General features: G+C 41.2%; 1 protein-coding gene across 5 annotated transcripts in view; it reads right to left on the reverse strand.

The window, feature by feature from the left end:
• gramd4a (GRAM domain containing 4a) overlaps positions 1–20,241 on the reverse strand; it is a 49,230-nt gene that overhangs the window by 12,836 nt on the left and 16,153 nt on the right. For 3 of the 5 annotated variants that reach the window (XM_084346163.1, XM_084346165.1, XM_084346167.1), the window contains 4 exons: positions 20,019–20,139; positions 4,555–4,675; positions 2,631–2,692; positions 448–586 (listed from right to left, as the gene is read on the reverse strand). In XM_084346163.1, the coding sequence (XP_084202289.1) occupies positions 448–586; positions 2,631–2,692; positions 4,555–4,675; positions 20,019–20,139 (443 nt within the window). Of the gene's footprint in view, positions 1–447; positions 587–2,630; positions 2,693–4,554; positions 4,676–8,328; positions 8,697–20,018; positions 20,140–20,241 lie in introns of those variants that run through there. The other 2 variants (XM_084346164.1, XM_084346166.1) reach the window with 2 other exon arrangements.

A 20,241-nucleotide genomic window follows, 5' to 3' on the forward strand; every position in this document is an offset into this window, starting at 1 on the left:
TTTATGTAAGAGGAGGTGGCGGCACTTTGGCCTTCATCAGTTCAGCATGACTCATTCTCTTTTACAAAGGAAGAGAGCAAGGAGGAACGGAGAACATAAGTAAGGAAAGAGCTTCCTACTTTCTCCGTCCTCTCTCTCTTAAAAATAAAGCCTTGTCCAAACACATCTCATCTAGCAGCCAAACTACTACAAAGAAACTGTGGGAACATTGCACATTTCAAAGGTGCATGCAGTAAACTGTATGATTTAGATTTTTATCCATGATGCACATTCGAGGTCTAAAATATGAATCCATTCTTTAAATGAATCAAAATGCACCGTTTGCACACCTTTAGTACTACCCAGCTGCCGTCTAGCTGTCTGACTCCACATCTTCTCCACAACCGCAGAATCAATACCCGAGGACAGACACTTCATGTTCTATTCCAGAGCCGCTCTTACTCTCACCTTTTAGCACTTAGTGGTTCCTCGGCTTCCACGGTGCTCTCCTCCGGCTGGAAGCGAAAGTCTTCGATGTAAACCCCGAAGCGTTCGTACAACCACTTCTGCAGCCGTGAACTCCAGACCTCCTTCTGCTGTTTATCTGCTACAGAGAACAAACGGGTGTGTAAACACCCCCTGAGATTAGGTTTATTCATCAAAACTTTTTGGATTCCCTTTACCATCGACAATTTGCTGTTTACATAAAAAGATGGATCTATGAACATTGATCTCGTCAGTGAAAGTATGACCTGTTTTGCGACCAACATTTGGCCACTTAAAACTTAATGGAAAAATCTTCCACCAACTTCAACTGATCTTTCACTAAACCCTGCCCCTGAACAGTGACTGTCCAATTTAGCAACTGTAACTAGCCTTGGATTTCTCCATATGATGAAGAGCTGTGCATGGGGTGTCCACGTAATCCAGAGTGCAAGTAAGAGAGATACTTTGCACCTCAGAAGGCAATTTAACTAAGAGAAACACTAGTTAGGAGGGCAGAAGCAGAGATCAAATGTAAAAGTAAAGGATTATTTTTGTTGTGTTGTTGTCATTACAGCAGTGTTTGCATATTGTGATTTTTCCCTTTAAATAGTACGCAATTCACATACTTTTGGTTTCATACCAAAGTTACCACCTACTAAACAGCATGTAGGTCAAGTAAAATTCGAGTTCACTACCCAACAGCAACAGCTGTCAGCCGACAAAATCCATAGTTGTCGGTTGCAAGTAACCAGTCTGTTCCTGTTCAGCTCTTTCAAATATTAACGGAAGTATTAAATCTGTTATCGTTGTGAACTGCATTACGAGAGAATGGAGAGCTTGATAGGCATAGCAACAGTAACTAAGGGGGCTGGGGCACAGCAAATGGTCAATTACTAATGCTGAAGTGCCCCTGAGCAAAGAACACTATCCTCAGCTGCTCTGGTGTAGCTGCTAAGTACACACTAATTGACTCTAATTGACAGCGGTTGTACTGATCAGCTCCCCTCAGAGACTGCGAGTGAATGTGAAGCTGGAAAAAAAAAGCAGCCTGTGCTCTCTGTCCTTTTTCAGACAGTGTGTGTTTATCCTCGCTGTGAAATTTGACTATGTAATTATTGCAAAATGGGAGCTCGAGCCGTTTTTTTTTTTTTTTTCTTGCTGCAGATTTAATACGTAACACAACAGATAATGACATTCTGTTAGAAGCCATTTCAAATTGTAGTTAACACAGTTATCACAGAGCCATCGGCCTAAATTACTCTATTCATCCTCTCTTCTGTACGTGACAGATTACACTCACTCTCTCATTCCATTTATCCACACAAAAAAGCCTAAACACACACACTCTTAATCCATCCTGAAAAAAACATTGACACCCACACGCACCTCCGACACTGGATAGAGCTCCGGCATGTCTGCCCTAGATGAAGTGATCCACAATCATAACCCATTTTCCAAAATTAGCCACTACGTCTCTCTGAAACCACACACACACACACTCGCGCATGCACACACAACTGCTAGGTCATTAGAAGTCACACTATGACAAAAAGTTTCAAATAATAGCCAAAACACACACATTTTAGGAACTAAACTAAACCGACTACTGCTGCATTAACAAACTCTCCTCTTCCCTAACTGATGTATCTTATGACAGCAATTAACCTCCACAGTAGAACAGTTTTTGATTAATTGCTGCAGTTTGTTGTTGCTCGCTTGCTCTTGAGACAACTAATTGCACACTGGAAATCACCATGGAAGAGTGTGTTTCCGTGCCGCACACACACACACACACACACACACACACACACTGTTGCTGTATGTCCTAGAATAACCCATCAACACCACACTCTGTCTGCACTCACACTGTTGCTGTCGAGCGCTCAACCGCACACATCCTACATCCCCACCTCCCCTGCGCACACACACACACACACACACACACACACACACACACACACACACACACACACACACACACACACACACACACACACACACACACACACACACACACCTCTTGATTTACTCCCCCGCTCAGAGGACGTCAAAGTCTTCCTTCCCTTCTCATTTCCTGTTTGTCCCCATGGACTCACACCCACCCACCCACCCACCCTTCTCTTTGGCACACTCCCTCTCCCCTCCTCCTGCGGGGGTACTCATACCTGTTCCATTGTTTGAGGGCGACTGCTGTTTCCGGGGAGGCTGTGGCGGAGAGTCCTCCAGCCTGAGGGGGACGGACAGAGAGAGGGAGAGAGAGAGAGAGAGAGAAGGGGAAACGTTTGTCAAGTGTCCATCTAACTTCTCTTTTCCCACAGCAGGCACATCTCCGGCAGAGTTAAATAGACACATATGGAGATGGAGACAGAATGAGGCGAAGACATTTCAGTCTCGATCTGCTTGTGTGAAGTCAATATTCTCACCGTTATGATCTCGTAGCAGGCGCCAGCAAAAACAGAACATTTTTTGGACAATCAAAAACAAATAGTGAAAAACTGGCTCTATGAATCCGTCACCCTCCACCACACTGAGTGGCAGCATATCTCCTCAGAACAAGCGCTTCACACTTTCTCACCCGGCCAGCACTTATTACCTCAGACTGCTCTAGTGGAGCTGTTAGCAGACTGTGTGTCTGCAAAACAACCTACAGTACAGACAGACATGTGTAACTGTTCGAAAATATTCTCAGACCTATGTGACTTGGCACAGTACAACAAGATCATTCTTTTTACATTTTTGCACGTTCAGCTTACTTGCTACATGTATGCAAGGATCTAAAGACTGTCTGGGTTACACTTCCAATTCTGATGAATGACATGGAAGTGTATTGAACACAATTTAGCATTTAGTACCACATTACATAGAAACATAGTTACAACATGTCAGAAAATGTTGCAAATGCCTATCACACATTCCCAAAGCCCAAGGAAACCTCTTCAAATTGTCTTACTTTGTCTGACCAACAGTCCAAATCCCAAAAGTATTCAGTATACAATCAAAGAAGATTGAATATTCAGTTCACAAGCTGTAATCAAACTGAATCATTTATCCAAAACTGCAAATTAACTTTGACTAATCCATTTTTGATGCAGCTCTCAATATATGAGACAAATTGAAGGAATAAACTTGAAAAATGAGCGGAGAAACATAATGAATAAGCTTCAACAGCAGTGGTGGGGTCACTAAAAGTATCCTATGGCCTAAGCCTTCACCCGCTGCAATGAAGTGTCTCCGTTAATGATGAAACAACATCTTACTGGGACGTGATTCAGTTATGTTCCTTTAATTTATCAGCCATCTGTATCTGGAACATTGCAGTGTGCAGATATTTTACAGAAGACATTTAAGTCCACCCAATTATATTCAACTTCTTAGTGAAACCAGAGTGTTTTAGTTTTGGCTACCAGGCTCTACTGCCTTGCCCAAAAACACTTGGACAGTAGCCGCAGAAAAAGAGCACCCCCATCTCTCCAGCAGGACACTCCTAACAGAGGATTAACTGAAGAAAACTCTGCTCACGGTACATTAGCTTACCTCTCACACACTGTCTCAGACATTCTTGAGGCTGTGTTTCTGTGCTGATAATCACTTTGAGAGCACTGGTGGAATTTCCCATTGGCAGGGGTGGAAACATCATCTGATCTCACACGCAGAGTCGTACATACACACCCTGGGTTTAAGGGTGGCTCGCTGGGTGCCAAGAGACGCAGGCTTTTACTGACACCAGCATAGCAACTGTGTCACAGTGTGCACTTGGCGACACAGACCGGCGCGTGACTTGCTTCTGTTTTTTCTATCAATTTCCATCTCCCTCCAAGCACACACACGCACAAACACACCTCCTTATGGAATTCCCCGCCCACTAAGCTGCTGAGGCCTATATTTATAAACAGAAAACTTTGGTAGCACTGGGACTGACACGTACAAACACACTGCGGATATGACCTATGATAAACTTTGATCAGCTGAGTTGTCACAAAGTGCAGTGTCACCATTTCCTGTCATTCCATCACTTTTACTTCCCGTCTTTTGCACATTTAGCCTCACCTCCTGTCGTGCACTCGGCTCTGCTTTCTGTCTCTCTCTTACCTGGTTTTGAGCACCTCATTCATCTTCTGCTCCAGGTCTATCCTCTTGCTTCGCTCTCTCTCCAGCTCCTGCCGCAGGGAGTCCACATTGGTCTCTTCCCGCAGCTTCCTCAGCTCCTCCTCTGGAAAAATAGAACACAATCATTGGAGATCAGCATCTCAAATTTTTGATATGAAAACAACTCAGCCCCAAGAGCTCCACATGTACTTTCGAGGTCATGAAAAAGGCATCTGATAAGTGTGCGTGAAAGTTATTCAAACTTTATGTGGAACATTTCATCCAGCAGATCGCGTCTAAACTGGGGAAAACAACTTCAATTTCTGCAAAACAGACAATCTAATCTAAAATGAAAATATAATTAAATGATGAAAAATCATCTTATTCTGAAGTGGATTCAAAGTTGAAGTTATACAACTGGAGTGATTTTCATTAATAGCACATCCTCCAATTATTAATGCTGCTCTCACTTCATGTCTCCCCCCATCCAGCTCCTTCACCTTCACCTCCACCTCACTCTTCCTTCTTGTCATTCACCTCCTGGCTTCAACTGGTTTCAGGTATCAAGGCTTCCTAAGCCTGGGGTGCAACATCAGCACAGCGGTGTTTCCTCTCAGTCTATTGTCCCCGAATAAAGCGACACATGAATATTGGAGGAGAGGAGGCAATGAAAACGTGTGCACGTGCAGAGGCACAAATGACTGAATGCTTCCAAACATTTATGCACCCATAGAATGATGCACACAACACAAGAAGAGGCAAAAGCACAAAAAGCACATCCACGTATATAGAAAAAGAAAGAATGTAAGTCAGCAGGGCTTTTCCTTTAAAAACTGAACTTTGTGAACCTCCATCACACTGCTGAGGTTTAAGTGGAGGATTTACAGTTAAGCACAATAAATGCAAAGTTTCCAACACTGCTTGAAAGAGGAGTACCTTCGTTATTCTAAGGGACCAAACTAGGAGTGAAGAAAGTGTTAAAAGCAGGGTTACGCACCCCCTGCAATGGAAAGTGTATATCACCTGGTACCCCTCTTCTTCTTCTACCCGACACACTGCCATCATCACACAGGCAGGAGGGGATTCATATTACAAGAATCAAGCTGCCAGTTTCTCTTTCTCATCACCTAATCTCATATCTCACTCGTCCTTTATCTCTACCCATTAAAGCTAATAAAACATTCATTGCCAGCACCTCCCGCAGCTAACGAATTACCGAGAGGGCATACACTCTATCTCCAGATCTCACTTGCTTTGTATAATGTTTTGCATTTCTGGTTTAGTGAAAGCAGAACATTTTGGTCTTCCCTCATGTGAGTCACTGAAGAGGAAACCCAAAAACAAAGCATGATTTTGTGCTCTCTTTATTCATCTATGTAACATGACTCCTCTCAGACACTTTCCTCCCTCCACTGGCTCAGTTTGCCTGTCCTCCTTTCCCTATCTGCAAACATGAGAATGTGTTTATGGTATTCATGTATGTAAACAAGACAGAGAGAGTGAGCGTGTGTGCGTAAGCGAGAGGCCAGCCAAAGGCTGCTATGGGCTAAGCAGCTTAGGACTGGCTAGGTTGCACCGTGCCAGGAGATACACGTCCAACTGTAAACCTATTAGACAAATGACTAACAACAGCTGCAATGCACCCTGGGTGCTGTAGGCAGAACTAGATCAGTGGTTTACGCTATAGTGAAAGTAATGCTTGAATACAATGGAACTTGATGGACAAAATTAATTAAAAAATTATTTAATACTTTAAAGTAAATCAAAATGGCTGAAAATAAGTGTGACAGGGATACAGAAGATGAAGATGTTTACACCAAGTCTGACATATTCCCACCTTAAAAAGTTGATATGACATATATCTTTGCAAACAACTGTCCATTTACACACCCAGCAGAGAAACAGTAGGATGATTATTCATTAAAAGTTGCATTTCTGGCCACTTGTTGTATGAAATTCCAGTATTCACTGGTCCTTTAGCTCTGTTTTGGTCTCCACCAACTTCTGAGGGAAGTATCAGGCTGCTAAATGCTCCACTATGTTTGCAAGCTAACTGCTAACTTTAATTTGGTGCTAAGCAGATTGGGTAGAGCGTTATTTTCTGTTAAAAACAGCTGCTTATATAAATAGCATCTTAAAATTATGCCACAATGTCAGTAAACCATACACAATATACGGTACTTTTAATGTAATTGGCCTATTTTGCTAAAAATATTGATAGTACTGATCAACAGATGAGTGTGACATATACCATACTCAATGAGGCTGTCACTCATTTGCTGTTGTCCATACCTTCAAGTCGCTGACCCTGCAGATCTCTCACACGGTCACTCCCTTCCTTTTCCCTCAAATTTCCTGCCCCTTTAATGTGTGTTACTTCTTCCCCTCACCTTGTGCAACTATTTCTGTGCATAGAAACCTCTACAACTCCTTTCCCCTTTCTCCACCCTTTTCCTCTCCATAGTTTCCTTCCCAACATCAAAAATAGACATGCCTCATTCCAAAAGTCCATAATACTGTGTTAGATGTGCCGCAAGTGTGTGAGATACAGCACGGCATGACACAATATTGTATGTGTGTCAGACACAGACAGATAGAGTACAATCGTTTTCCTGTTCCACAGAGGCCCTGTACATCAGATAGCATATTAATAATACTGTCAACACGCCTGTTCCGCTTCTAAAATTGGATTGCTCTCTTCTATATATAAATCTTCATCCTGGGTTACCATATCACAGGGTCTCTTTGGCCATTATGAGGGATAGTAACTACACCATTTATCAGCAACACAGACAGGGGATTAGCTAAATGCCATGCCAGGAGATGTCACTTTTAATAGCGCTGACCTTCTCTGCCATGCAGGCTTTGCATGAACCTCTAATCTCTGAGAAAAAATAAAAGCTAAAAACACACATTATATCATCTGCTAATAAAGGCTAGACATCAGCAGGAAATCCTTGCCATGTCGAAAGAAGGTAATTGCGATATAATGATGTGAATGAGGCCAGAGGAAGCTTGCGTGGTCCTGTTTAGTTTAGGTAATACAGTAGATTCTGTACCAGGTATGGTTAAAGTCAGATGATGGAGATGGTCAAGTTGTAGTTAGACACTCAGCTTAGGTCAAATATTGTGAAATGTTAGGGTTTTTTAGATATAATTTTAACAAATAAATTGGTTGAAATCAGATTTGTCTGAATATATTTGGAGAAGTGGAACAATAAAACCTCTGACATAGTTTTATAGAGATTGTGCAATATTGATGACATTCAGATCGTCTTTCGACATTATTTTTCTTGTTAACTCAAGTGAAAAAAATAGGGTAGGGGTGGTGCTGTGGAGCAAGGGTGGCATCTGCAACCCAAAACCACCATGGCTAAGTGTCATATGAGAGACTTCCTTTACACCCCCTACATGGCACAGTCATTTTTAAACAGACACAGACACTTAAAATTAAGACACATAGAACTATATGTTTTTATCCATGTTTTCGTAAAAAAAGAAGCTTGTAGACTCTAACTACTGTATCTATATTTATTGCTATCACAATAAAGATGAGGCTATCAAACATTTTGGTATTTGGTTGGTTTTGTATATCTCACTGGGGTTGATCACATAAAAAACAAAGTCTACAGTACCACCTCTGTATACAGCGCAGTGTGGTTGCCAAATAATACTGCCTAACGTGTAGAAGCTTTAGTTATCTATTCAAGTTCACAGTACATTGTAATTTGGATCAACTCGTCCATAAATTCCTGATTTTGAAGCTGACAAACTTACTGAGGTTGAGGTTACTTTTGTGGCTTTTGATCTTATCGACAGCTCCATTGTAAAGCAGCTCAAAGCTGTCAAAGGTGTAGTCCTCAAGCCTGCAAAAACCCATCCGTCTCTGCAGTCGGCCACTTCCCGGGACGCTCGTGCAGGAACGGGACGGCAGAGTTGCCGCCTTGGGTCTTTCTTGAAATCGAGCCACGGCGACAGGTTCTCAGCACCCTCTGCTCACTCAAAACTCCTGAGCCCATCAAACTTTGGGTATATGCTCCATGTTTACATGTCCCATTCAATAAGAGGTCAAGGACAGGTTCCACTGTGCTCTTCTGTCACCAGCAACACAAAGAGACTGTTCTGTTAGGCCTCCACACACTGAGTGATAGTCAGTGGTCAGAGCTGGTCTGAATGCTTTGGTCACTTTGTAAAAAGAGAAGGAGGGCACGGAGGTAGAGAGAGGTGGGGCTTTGCTGGGTGGCCAGCAGACTAAGAGGGCCTGGAATCTGAGATTTCTGAGTACACTGGAGCTGTCAGACACACACACACACAAATTATACATGTTCATGTGTCAGTATGGGTTTATTTGAGTGGTTGTGTACATATGTGGGACCATATGCGGGTGTTATGCGTTTGTTATGTTTTGGTTTTATGCATGTTCACATTAGAGAGCAGGAGCATGTGCGTGTGGACGCGTGAATGAGTACTGTACATACGCAAGCAAAGCAAATTGCTTTTCATCTAAGCAGGCAAAGTTTTTAAGACCTCAAAGGAAAAGTACTGTGTGAGTTTTTCAATCCAGGTCAGAGACAATGGCTCCTTTCATTAAAGGAAGGTGGGGGCACGGGGGGGTTCAGAGAGAGAGAGGGAGAGAGAGAGAGAGAGAGGGGGAGAGAGAGGGGGAGAGAGAGAGAGAGAGAGAGAGAGAGAGAGGGAGAGAGAGAGGGGGAGAGAGAGAGAGAGAGAGAGAGAGAGAGGGAGAATCAGCTGCTTCACATTGGCCTCTCATTGTTCTCTTTCTCTACAGTGTTTGCCACAACACGGGTTGACTTGAGCAGAAAGGAGGCTTGAGCTTTGTGGCCTCCAGCTGATCTGCAGGTGTTAATACACCAGTCAAGACGCTGACGGCGGAAAAAGAGAAGGGGAAGATTGGCTAAAGATAACAATAAGAGCCCAGAGCTGGCAAGTGGAGAGTTGAAAAAAACCAAAATGTATTCTTTCTATATGATACAAAACACAATATTATCTTTTCCTCCAAGATTTCTCTTTGCTTTAGAAATTAAACCTGTTGTACATTTACACAGACAGCTACTCACACTAATCTACTGATACCGTCCTCACTGTGCAAGTGTCAAGTGCACAGCATTTGGGTTTTGAAAAGGATTTCATTGTCAAATGTGCAAATATTAGGGCTGGATATAATCAATTATTTTCCCTCCAAGTTTATTCTCCAATTTGAATTTGTATTTTAAAACTATTATACTGCAGTTCACTTTGAGTACACAAAGAGCAAGTACTGTATTTTTTCTTCCTTTTGTCTTTATGTATCTTTGTAAACTTTCTTTCCTCTCTGTGGCCTCCTTTCACTCTTGCCCTGATATCTCTTGGTGACCTAGATTTCACTTGCTTGTCTAACTTTTTCCTCCTTCTACAACATTATGTTGACTTCATGGCTAAATCTCAAACTTCACAGTCCTCCCTACAACATCAAATCAACAACACTCCTTCTTTCTTGTGCCATACTGTCTTTGCTGACAGATTGTTCATCACATGGCACTGAGCCAGACTTTTTGACAGGAAATGTATAGGGAGTAGTTCAACTGTCTTCTCTCAATGCGGAATTCTATGTCAGTGTCTGTGTAGGCAAACAAACATGCAATAAATAATGTAGATAAACAATGTCCCATAATCCAATGTTGTGTCAGCAGGGAGGATAGCATCTGCTTGTTTGGAGAACGGTAATCACATTTCACGACATCATGAATATCTGGCCAGGAGTGCAGTCTTCTCTAAGAACTGGGAAGTGCTTTCAGGGAAACGGTAATGAAAACAAATGACACTCCCACAGCTCAACACTGTGCAAGTGTGTAAGAATACACCCAATGGACTGGATATCAGAGGGGCCTTACATTCTGTGTTATAGATCTCAGATTGCTCAAACTTAATCAAAAGACAAGAGACAAAATAAATTCAGTATGTCGTGGATACACCGCCTGGTCAAAAGACTGAGACTGTAAAATTAGTCTCTCTACCCACATGACCACCTGTTGCATTCTCACATGCTTAAATGATGACTAAACACTACGGCATCTAAACTCTTGAGGGTACAACGAAATTAAAAAGGTAAGAACTGGGACAGTCTAGATTACATTGAGAGAAGTAAATGTAAAATGAGATATCTGCACTAACTGTGTGTAGATACAGAGGTTACATGAATCACAGGTCCATTAACAATGCAATTCTTCTTCACAAACTCAAACATCCCAATTAGAAAAACCTGGCTGACAAGAGCCATTCTGCCTAAAATACTTAATTTCCCTTTTGTACAGAGAAAGAAAAGAGTGTCTCCTTAGCAGGCACGGAGCAAGGTTTTTGTTCATTATCATGCAGCATGTCATCAGCACAGTACAAGTAATCAGTAATGAGGCAGAGTAGAACACTCAATCACTCGCATAATTATCTCCGAGACTTTTCAATTACTTCCATTTTTCTGCTGTATACAAACTCTTCAGACACTAAAGAGATCCATTTCTTACATATTTAACTTCCAAAGCAATACCTTAACAAGCTTTTGACACGTTGTCTTGTTCTGTTTGGACAGAAGACAAAATACAGCACGATACTGCACTGTCACGCAAATCCATCTTATATAAAGACTCAAAAACAGTAGCTTTTAGCAATAAAACTAGCAGTTTCTCCAGTTTGTTACACATATTATTGCTGAAAATCTGCAGACTATATTGCATCATACCAAAACGTTTCCAGGGACACTACAATCCAGTCTGACAGCACTAACAATTTGGCACTCTAAAATATTTAAGTGAATGTCAACTGTTGTTGACACCGAAAAGTAGAAGAGCTGCCTTTCTACAAAGTAGCAACATTAACGTCTTCACAAAAGAGCCCTTTTAAAATTTAACATTTCAATTACATAATGCAGACCTTATAGCCACAGTGGCTGTATGACTTACAGTGTACCATACTTTCTTTAAAAGGTCATTTAAAAAGTTGAGTTGTTTGGCAAAAAAATCTCAGTAAACTTTGTCTGCTAAGGTTGATCAAAGCTCTGGGGTATCCCTAACCTCAAGACCACTTACTAGCTTTTTTGTTTGTTTGTATTGCCTGGTTCAGACTACAAGATATTTTTGGCTGTTACAATGACAATGACAACAAACAATGGTGGTGTGTATGATACTGGCTGTCTCGTGTTAAAAAAAAACCTCAAACAGAAAGAAAAAGCAACATGACCTTTCCTCTGTTTCACAGTTCCCCCTCCCGACATCATTCTTCAGTGTTTCTGCAAAGTATACAGTTATGCATGGAAGATCATCCTGTGATCCTAGTGGTCAACATTTAGAACATATTGTGAAATTCACTGTGGAAGGAGAAAAAAAAAATCTAACATGCAAGTCCTTTTTACAGGATGACATGATGTGTTTGACACACTTCATGGGATAAAAGATTGATTTTATGCACATTGTCATTCCCAACCAACCTGGTGCCATACATCTGCGGGAACAGACTAAAATCGGGCTTATATCATGTACTGTAATCTGAACCTGGCATACAACTACTGGGTTCATTTTTGTTTATAACCTTTGCAAATGTGCTCTACTGTGTGTCATTCTAGTTTAACTACTGTTTCCAAGGTCAAGGATGAACTTTCAAGCTCTAATTTAAAGCCAGGCAATTCTAGAGCACCAACTACAGCGACAGCTTAATTTTTAACAAGGTTGTTAATGTCAGTATCTAATTGGCCCTGCACACCCACACAGGTGTTTTCAGCTACTCTGGCTAATTGGCTCTTTTTCACAGACTACATGTTGGCATGTCACAGTAGCAAAAGCACAGGTTGTGAATACTAAAATTAATTATTGCTGAATTCCATTTAGCATTCCTGTTCTGCCCTAACAAACAACCAAATTCACAAAAAAGTGATGGAGTTGTCATCTGTCAGTCTATGCCACTGGATTTTTAATATTCATTCACGTTTTAATATCTTTCTCCCTTCTTCCAAGTGGTTCCCTGCTGATGGTGCCAGATGGTATCATGAAGAACACAGTACATTACTGACCTATGATTCATCCCTGATTCCGCTAGCTTTCAGTTTTGCTGCTGCAGCATTGTGCCTGCTCGTGTGTAGCCTTTATGTGTGTGCTCCTCTGCCCAGCGTGAAGTAGGACAGCAGCTAGGACACTGTATTGATCAGCCAGTCACTGTAGCGCACAAAGCATGGGCTGTTCCCCTGCAGTGACCTTCAATACGTGACCTCAGAACAGGATAGCCTCTCTCTCTCACTCTCACACACATCTAGTTCTCTCAAATGTTATGGAACTAGTCCTGGTAAAACCGATAAACCCAATTATAGCAGGACATGTCTACTCCACAGGGCAACGTGAGTTTACAGAAGCAGTACAGACATGTACACACTTTTGCCTGTGATGACCAGAAAGGACATCAACAACCAAAACGTCCAGTGTGATTATCCGTTTGCCGTGTTTACTGCATAGCTACATGTGTTTGTGTTGTTGTTTTTTGTCCAGCTAGGACTACAAATTAGGTCTTTTGGAATGGTGAAACAGAGATTTGAAAAAAAGAAGCTAGATATCACCAAGCCAGGAATAAAAAGAGAAAGAAAAAAGAGGACACAATGGCAAAGAAAGAAGGCATTTAGAGGCAGGAGGGAAAGGGAATAAAAGCAAGAGAAAGCTAACGAGAGACAGAGAGGAAGCAATAAAGCCGAGCACATTAGGTCTGCTCATATCATTACATGAGGTGATTTCCACTGGCACTACCTACTGCCATTTTACCACCAGCAGGAGGGTCAGTCTGCTCAGCTCTGTTGCCCAGGGGGGCATATTCCAGTTGATATATCTCTCTGCCTCTACATTTTATACTGTAGTAATCACAGAACTATCACAGGGTTATCACTCAGGGAAACCAGGTCCCAGGAGTGCTTATCATAAATTTTGTTGTGCAGTGTGCGAATACTGAGAAGGGCACAACAATTTGCACAGAAACACACATCCATACATTATCATGTGGGTCATTTTCGACACACACACTCGGACTGCAGTTTTATGCTATAATCATAATAATAATTTACACCTCCTCTGTGTTTGTGTCTTCTGTGGTTGCTGTTACAGAGCTCGGCAGAATACACGATGAAGCAGCCAGTCTGCACGTACAGTAATAAAGGAACTGTTACCTCATTGATTATCTGATTACTGAGAACTTGATGATTGAAATGTTAAATATGTCACTCAGTGAGACCGAGTCTGTCTTGGCTCTCTGTACTTTTAAACATACTCTATGTAACATCTTTATATGGGATCACATTTTAACAATTAAAACATTCCATATTAATGATGACGTTTGGGGTGGGTGGTATGGATAAAATGTTGAATAATTGACGGATACTTCGAAGCTGGCATGTAATTACCATATTTAAGTAAGACAATCACCAAAACCTGACAGCCATTACTGACCCTGACAGCACTGGTACTTGGTTGGATTCAGTGTCACTTTTCTTTTCTAGATAAAAATCCCCTTGAGGGAATTTAATTAGAATTTAAAAAGGTGCACTATGTAGTTTTGGGGAAGAGATTTTAGTTGCAAAAGAAAACTCTTCATCGACTGACTTTTTGTATGCCTTAACAAATTAAATCATCAACTCTCTTTGTTTGTGTGAGTGAATAAACTGAATCAACAAACTTAAACACAATTTCATACTGTTTTACTTTGTTTATATTTTCTAGTTCCTACTTTCTAGCTTCAAACAGTGTTCTGGGGGCCGTATTTTCCTCTGAGAACAGCTTGTTCATTCAGTTATGGAGTTTGTATTATTACCTCATTAATATTGTAAATATTAAGATCCTGACATAGTGCCCCTTTACGTAACAACTTTGTGATATTAACATGTATCCGAGCTTGTAAAATATTGATATGACTCTAAGCAATGATAATACACACCTGTAGTGCAGTAAAACCTTCCGAAGCAAAATCATTTTCTGTTGCTGTGACTAATCCACATACCTCACTGGAGACAATTTATCAGGAGCTGCAGTTCTATCTAGGTCTGTGGATAATCCTGCAGATCTATCCACAACAATGTCAATGAAAAGACACACTAATCTTGAGTTTTTTCAAATGTTTTTTTTTTCAGAGCTTTGCACCACAAAAAAAGAATCAATTCACTGTATTCAGGTGGCGCCAGATGTCTCAGAACCTGGGCAAATTAAACCAAAACTATTGCCATAGCTATTAATCAATGGTGTATGTGAGAAAATAGTTTTGTTTTAAATTTGAGTAAATCAGCTCCCTTACTTGACTTACTGAGGCTTTCACACAAACACGTAGCATTCACCCAACAGACTTTAGAGATTACCGCAGCACTTCCCTTGGTCTATGTAGAATGAGGCGAATTATGCATTTATTCAACGATGAAAACTTAAAAAGACGGAGTGAGACTAAGTGACACTGCCAGCCCTCTGAACTAATCAGATTAGACTGTTGTGGCGTGTCTGTCTGTATGTATGTATGTGTGTGTGTGTGTGTGTGTGTGTGTGTGTGTGTGTGTGTGCCTACACACAAACATAAAAGAAAAGAGAGAAATGACAGAGGGAAATAAATGAGAGGAAGGGACTAAATAAGGTTCTGAAGAGGCGAAAACTGACGGAAACACAAGCGTAATGCAGCAGAAGGTCATCAGACCTCTGCTGCGTGTGCGTATGTGTGTTAGCCTCCGTCTATGTGATCTCACGTCCGGAAACTTGGTTACAAATTAACCAATTAAGTGCCCTCAGAATAGCACTGGCCAATCACAACAAATGCAAAGGGAAAAGGCTGGGGAGATACACACACAAACACACCATCTGGAATGGAAACTCATGCCTCCTGTGAATGCAGGAGACAATATACTTAAGCAGTGTGTTTGTTTTGGCGTACAGCGTGGGCCCCCGGCTTTATTTTAGGCAGCAGTGAGAAAGACGTCAGCGTGAGAGAGAGAAAGAGGGACAGAATACGCCTACACTCTGTTCACTCTGACTGTGAAAGAAATCCAAGAAGCCCAAATAATTTCTTGGGTTAACGCTGATGCACCATTAGAGGAATAAGCACAAAACCAGCACAAACCTCCTGATGCGTCTCAGTTAACATTTTATTATCTTCTCACTGAAAAAAACTACACTGTAAACTGTGAACTGTGAACTGAAATTAGCCCTAGGGAGATGAGAAGAGTTAAAAAGTAAAGCAGTGCAGAAAGTGGAACTCATTCATATTTTAGGTTCTGAGATCTAGAGTCTCATCTAGAGCGACTTGAAATGAACAAGCAAGATTTGCTGGCTGGTGACCTTTCACTAATGAAATTGTCCTATTTGCAAACCGTTATTGACTTAGACTGCAAATCATTATGTTTGATTGATTAATCTAATTTTCTATTAATTGTTCAGTCTCAGTCACATACGTCACAATTTACCAGATCTAAAGAGGAAGTCTTTACCATCTGATGTGATAGCTTGTTTTGCTTAAGCCATACATTTAGTTAAGAAACAAAAATCTTTTATTGCATCACTTTTTAGGTGAAAAACAAACAATCAAAAGAATCTTAATAAGTAGTCATAAATCATAAAGTCTTTTTGCACCAATAAATGATTAGTAAATTGTGGTTATCTCATTCAGTCATTCTATAGTTTGGAATCCGAAGTATTTATACGCCTTTTACATGCTTTTGTGGGGATACAATGTGCAAGCTGTGCCTTCAGCCATGGCAACAGACTTCAAGATCAAGATCAAGATAAATCAGGAAGCCAATATAGGATGCCAGCGAGCCAGACCATTTAATGTGAGGATATTTATCTCAATTCATGATTATCCCAACAATGAAAATTAACCACGGTCTATTTATTGTGAGTGTTTTTTTATTGCGATCTGCAATCAAATCCACAATTGTCCCATCTCTACATTCAGTAAATACCTTTCATTGGAAATGTCTACAAAACAACTATACACACTACAGTGATTTTCATTTTTTTGACAGCTGACCAGCTTTAAATATGTTTGCTGCTCTCAGAATTCATGCAGCTGCTGTTACTATCAGTAACCACAGGTGGCGCCAAATGAACCTGAACTGAAATCTTAAAGAGTAGAGATGCAAATCAGGGCCGTCTTCTGACAGTATGTTGTTGCCTATATTACCTATGCTCTAGAAAAGCCATTACACAAGACATAAACCCATAACGTCTCGCTACAAGTAACCTTTTGTTTCAGCCCACTAATCCCATTAGCTATAAGTACCAACAAACTGTACATGAGCATATACGCAAGTCTATATTTATCTGTTCTCAACACATTACTGAGAGTATAATGAATGCACACTCATATAGGTCTTTCTATAACAGGCTATATTATACCAGGAATGACACAGCTTTATCAGCAGTCTATTATTTATTGTACGATTCAAACATAAAGCACAGGGAAGCAGAATAGAGTGCAAAGGAAAATAGTAGAAATAGAATACACAATAACTAGAGTGCAGGGCTCAGGGCTCCATTAGGTGCTAATGGATTGTCACGCTTCAGTGTTCCCCGAAGTACGATTACATCGGCCAGGGATAGGACGAGAGATTGGCAGGCATGAGAGAAATGGATAACCAGAGAGTGTGAGGGGAAGGGAGAAGCAGCGGGCAGCTGCAAGGAAGCAGAGGGAATACACTTGACTTGAGGTTGTTTTCGAGAAAACAACACCAATACCCAGAGGTACTACTACCCTTTACCAATCATCAGTAGAAGGCAACATGTAGAAAGGTTCCTCGCCTTCGGGGTCCCCTTACAAAATGCCAAATGGCTGCCATCTTAGGTTGAGCACTGATTACATTTATGTTCTTTACTCTTTGAGCTCATGTTAACTCTTACAGCTGTTTCCCCTGGTTGAGTGTTTATTTTCAAGCACACGTGTTAGTAGTATGATGTTCTGAGATCTGACAGTGTCTGATTTAAAGAACACATAAAGGGAAATCAAAAGCAACAGAAGGGGAAAAACGAGCAAAGAGACAGCCGAGACTGATCCAGAGAAGAAGAGCGGGGAATGGCAGGCAGACTGTGAAAGAGCAGCTCAGCGGGATGCAAAGAAAAAGGCAATGATGGATTTATTTTTTTAAAGAAAGGGAGGGGGAGAGAAAAAAAGGAGGAAGTAAGGAAAGGGCAAACGGGAAGGAAGAAAGCTCCATGAAGGGAGAGCTCATCCAGTTAGCATCCTGACGTTGCAACAATGATTCCAGCCCTTTTTAGCTCAGGCACAGGCATTGTGAGAGAGAGGACATTGCCTGAGGTATTCTCTTTCACCCTCTCTCTCCCTGTCTCTCACCCTCTCTCTATTAGACACACAGAAGGGGGGGGGGTCTTCACAGTCCATTACACACTGGGACTGTCAACGTGCTGCACAGTACAGGACAACCAGTACCCTTCACTGGATACCAGGTTAGACAAGCTTGTAAATGAGCTGAGTGAGCTGTGTGAGCTGTGTGGGTGGACTCGGGATAAGCATCATGCAGTTTGTTTGTTTTTTATTTTTTGTTTTGTGTCAATGATCAGCCTGCCTCCCTCCCCTCTTTTTCCCTGCCTCCGCACCATCCATTTATTCCTCCCCTAGCCTTAGTTGTTTGGGACTTCAGTTGACAGACAAACAGTAAATTCATAACTCAAAACTGCAATATGAAGAGCAAAGAATAACTATTTCTTTTTCACCCTCTAGGGTTTCAATAGTGGATGCTGTACTATGAGCGGGAGTCATGATTCAGGTCTGTTTTTTCATGAATAGAGAGCAAAAGCAGATGTAACCATATGTACATAAAATGGTGGCCTCACTGTTACTGTCATATTTAAGGTCTTTTTTGCTAGAAACTGCTGGGAGCGGTGAGAGTGAACAAAAGCAGTAAAGTTGTGGGCTGTAAAACCTGTAAGGCTGCACGGGGACTGCAGTCAGGTGATAATTTTGGTGGGTTTGTCCCTTCTCTTTACATAAGTCATTGACCCTATGTATAAAAAAATGATTATAGCATTAATTTAATGTAATTTAGAGCAAAAAACTATATTGACACTGGCTTCCTAGATACGTGTTTTTCATATATCACTTCTTGTTGGATCTCTGTAGATATTCTACTGTAGATTACAACGATATGCATGATGCAAACAACAGATGACTGTAATAAATAAATATAGAGAGGGTAATTGAGGATGCACCGCTGCTTTATGAATGCTTCACCTCAGTGGGCCTCTCAGTATAGCATGGTAAATTGATTAAAATTAGCTCAGCAGCTGCTTGCTTCCCATTATGCTTCCAGCAATTTCAGGGTTGCTAACATACAGTTAGCAGAACGAGATGTTAACCTTGTTATCGCCAATTCTAAATATCCGATTGCATGGTTATCTGAAGTCCATTAAACTTGTTTAAACTTCATCATTTTCAACTGACTTCCTTCTGTGAAAATACAGAAAAGTTTCTTTTTAGCAAGAAAGGTAGAACTCTTGTATAGCATTCTAGCAAGCAGTGGAACCAGAAACGGCTTCCAGATACAACTGGGTACTATCATAGCTTTTAAGTTCAGTTGGGCAACAAATTACTGCTTTATGTAGTAAGCATAATGTATTGGGGTTATGTTGGGCTGCCAGTCTGTTTGAAGCTGCACACAGCAACCAAGAGCAAGGCATTAAACCCACGTCCTGCAAGACTCATACCACAAAGCAGACGGATAACACAGGATGCTTATAATCTAGAGTTAACACGCACATTAAGATTTTTCACAAGAGATAGGTAACAGCACATCACAACACTCAGAGTAAATGCATTCAATCTCAGTAGGGACAAGATGTAGATACCAGCAAAAGTTGTATGTGTATCCCTCCTAAAGACAACTTTTATGAAGTGTTACAATAAATGTTTTCTTCTCAGGAAATGAGACATGACTAAGTGCCAGTATTGCGTGTCAAGGACAGATTTTCATTTCAGCTGCCACCGAGTTTAACCACACTGTCTCATCAAATAGCGGAGGCTTCCTGCTACATTCACCATTTGGTTTGCAATCAGAAGCTACTGCAGACACGACATTGTAGAAAGCGGCAATATCTCCACAACACAAAGTCACCACTGCAAGTCACTGAACTCTCACTTTTTCCTCAGTGTTACTTCCTCGCTGTTGGTTCTGCAAACAATCTCACTACCCACACATGCTATAAAACCACAAGCTGAATGCCACAAGTTCAGGGATTTTGGGTCATGTAGAAAATCTCTAATTGAATTATAGAGACAGCTTTTGGGAAACCAAAACCAGAAAAAATTAGACTTGTGATAACTTTTCTCTTTGAGAGGCGCAGAATTAACCAAAGAGCCGCCAGCAAATATTTGGTTTCCACACCCAATTACAGATGTCTCTGTTGTGTCTGAAACTGTGATCTGCTCCAGGACTGGTGTTATTTGGTGTATATACTCACGTAGGAAATGTTTCTCCAATAAGGCAATTTCCAGGTGACCTTTGACTTCATTGAGTCGGTCTGACTCCGACCTCTGGAAGTCCTGGATGGCCGCAGCCATGGTGGGAGACCCCGAACCCGCCTGTGCACGCACACACGCATTCATGCACACCAATGTACAAACAAGGATCCATACACACACACCAACATAAACATTTCCATTCACACAGGAAAGAAAAAGAGA

The sequence above is a fragment of the Pagrus pagrus genome (assembly GCF_965226575.1).
Source record: "Pagrus pagrus genome assembly, chromosome: 23".
NCBI lineage: Eukaryota > Metazoa > Chordata > Actinopteri > Spariformes > Sparidae > Pagrus > Pagrus pagrus.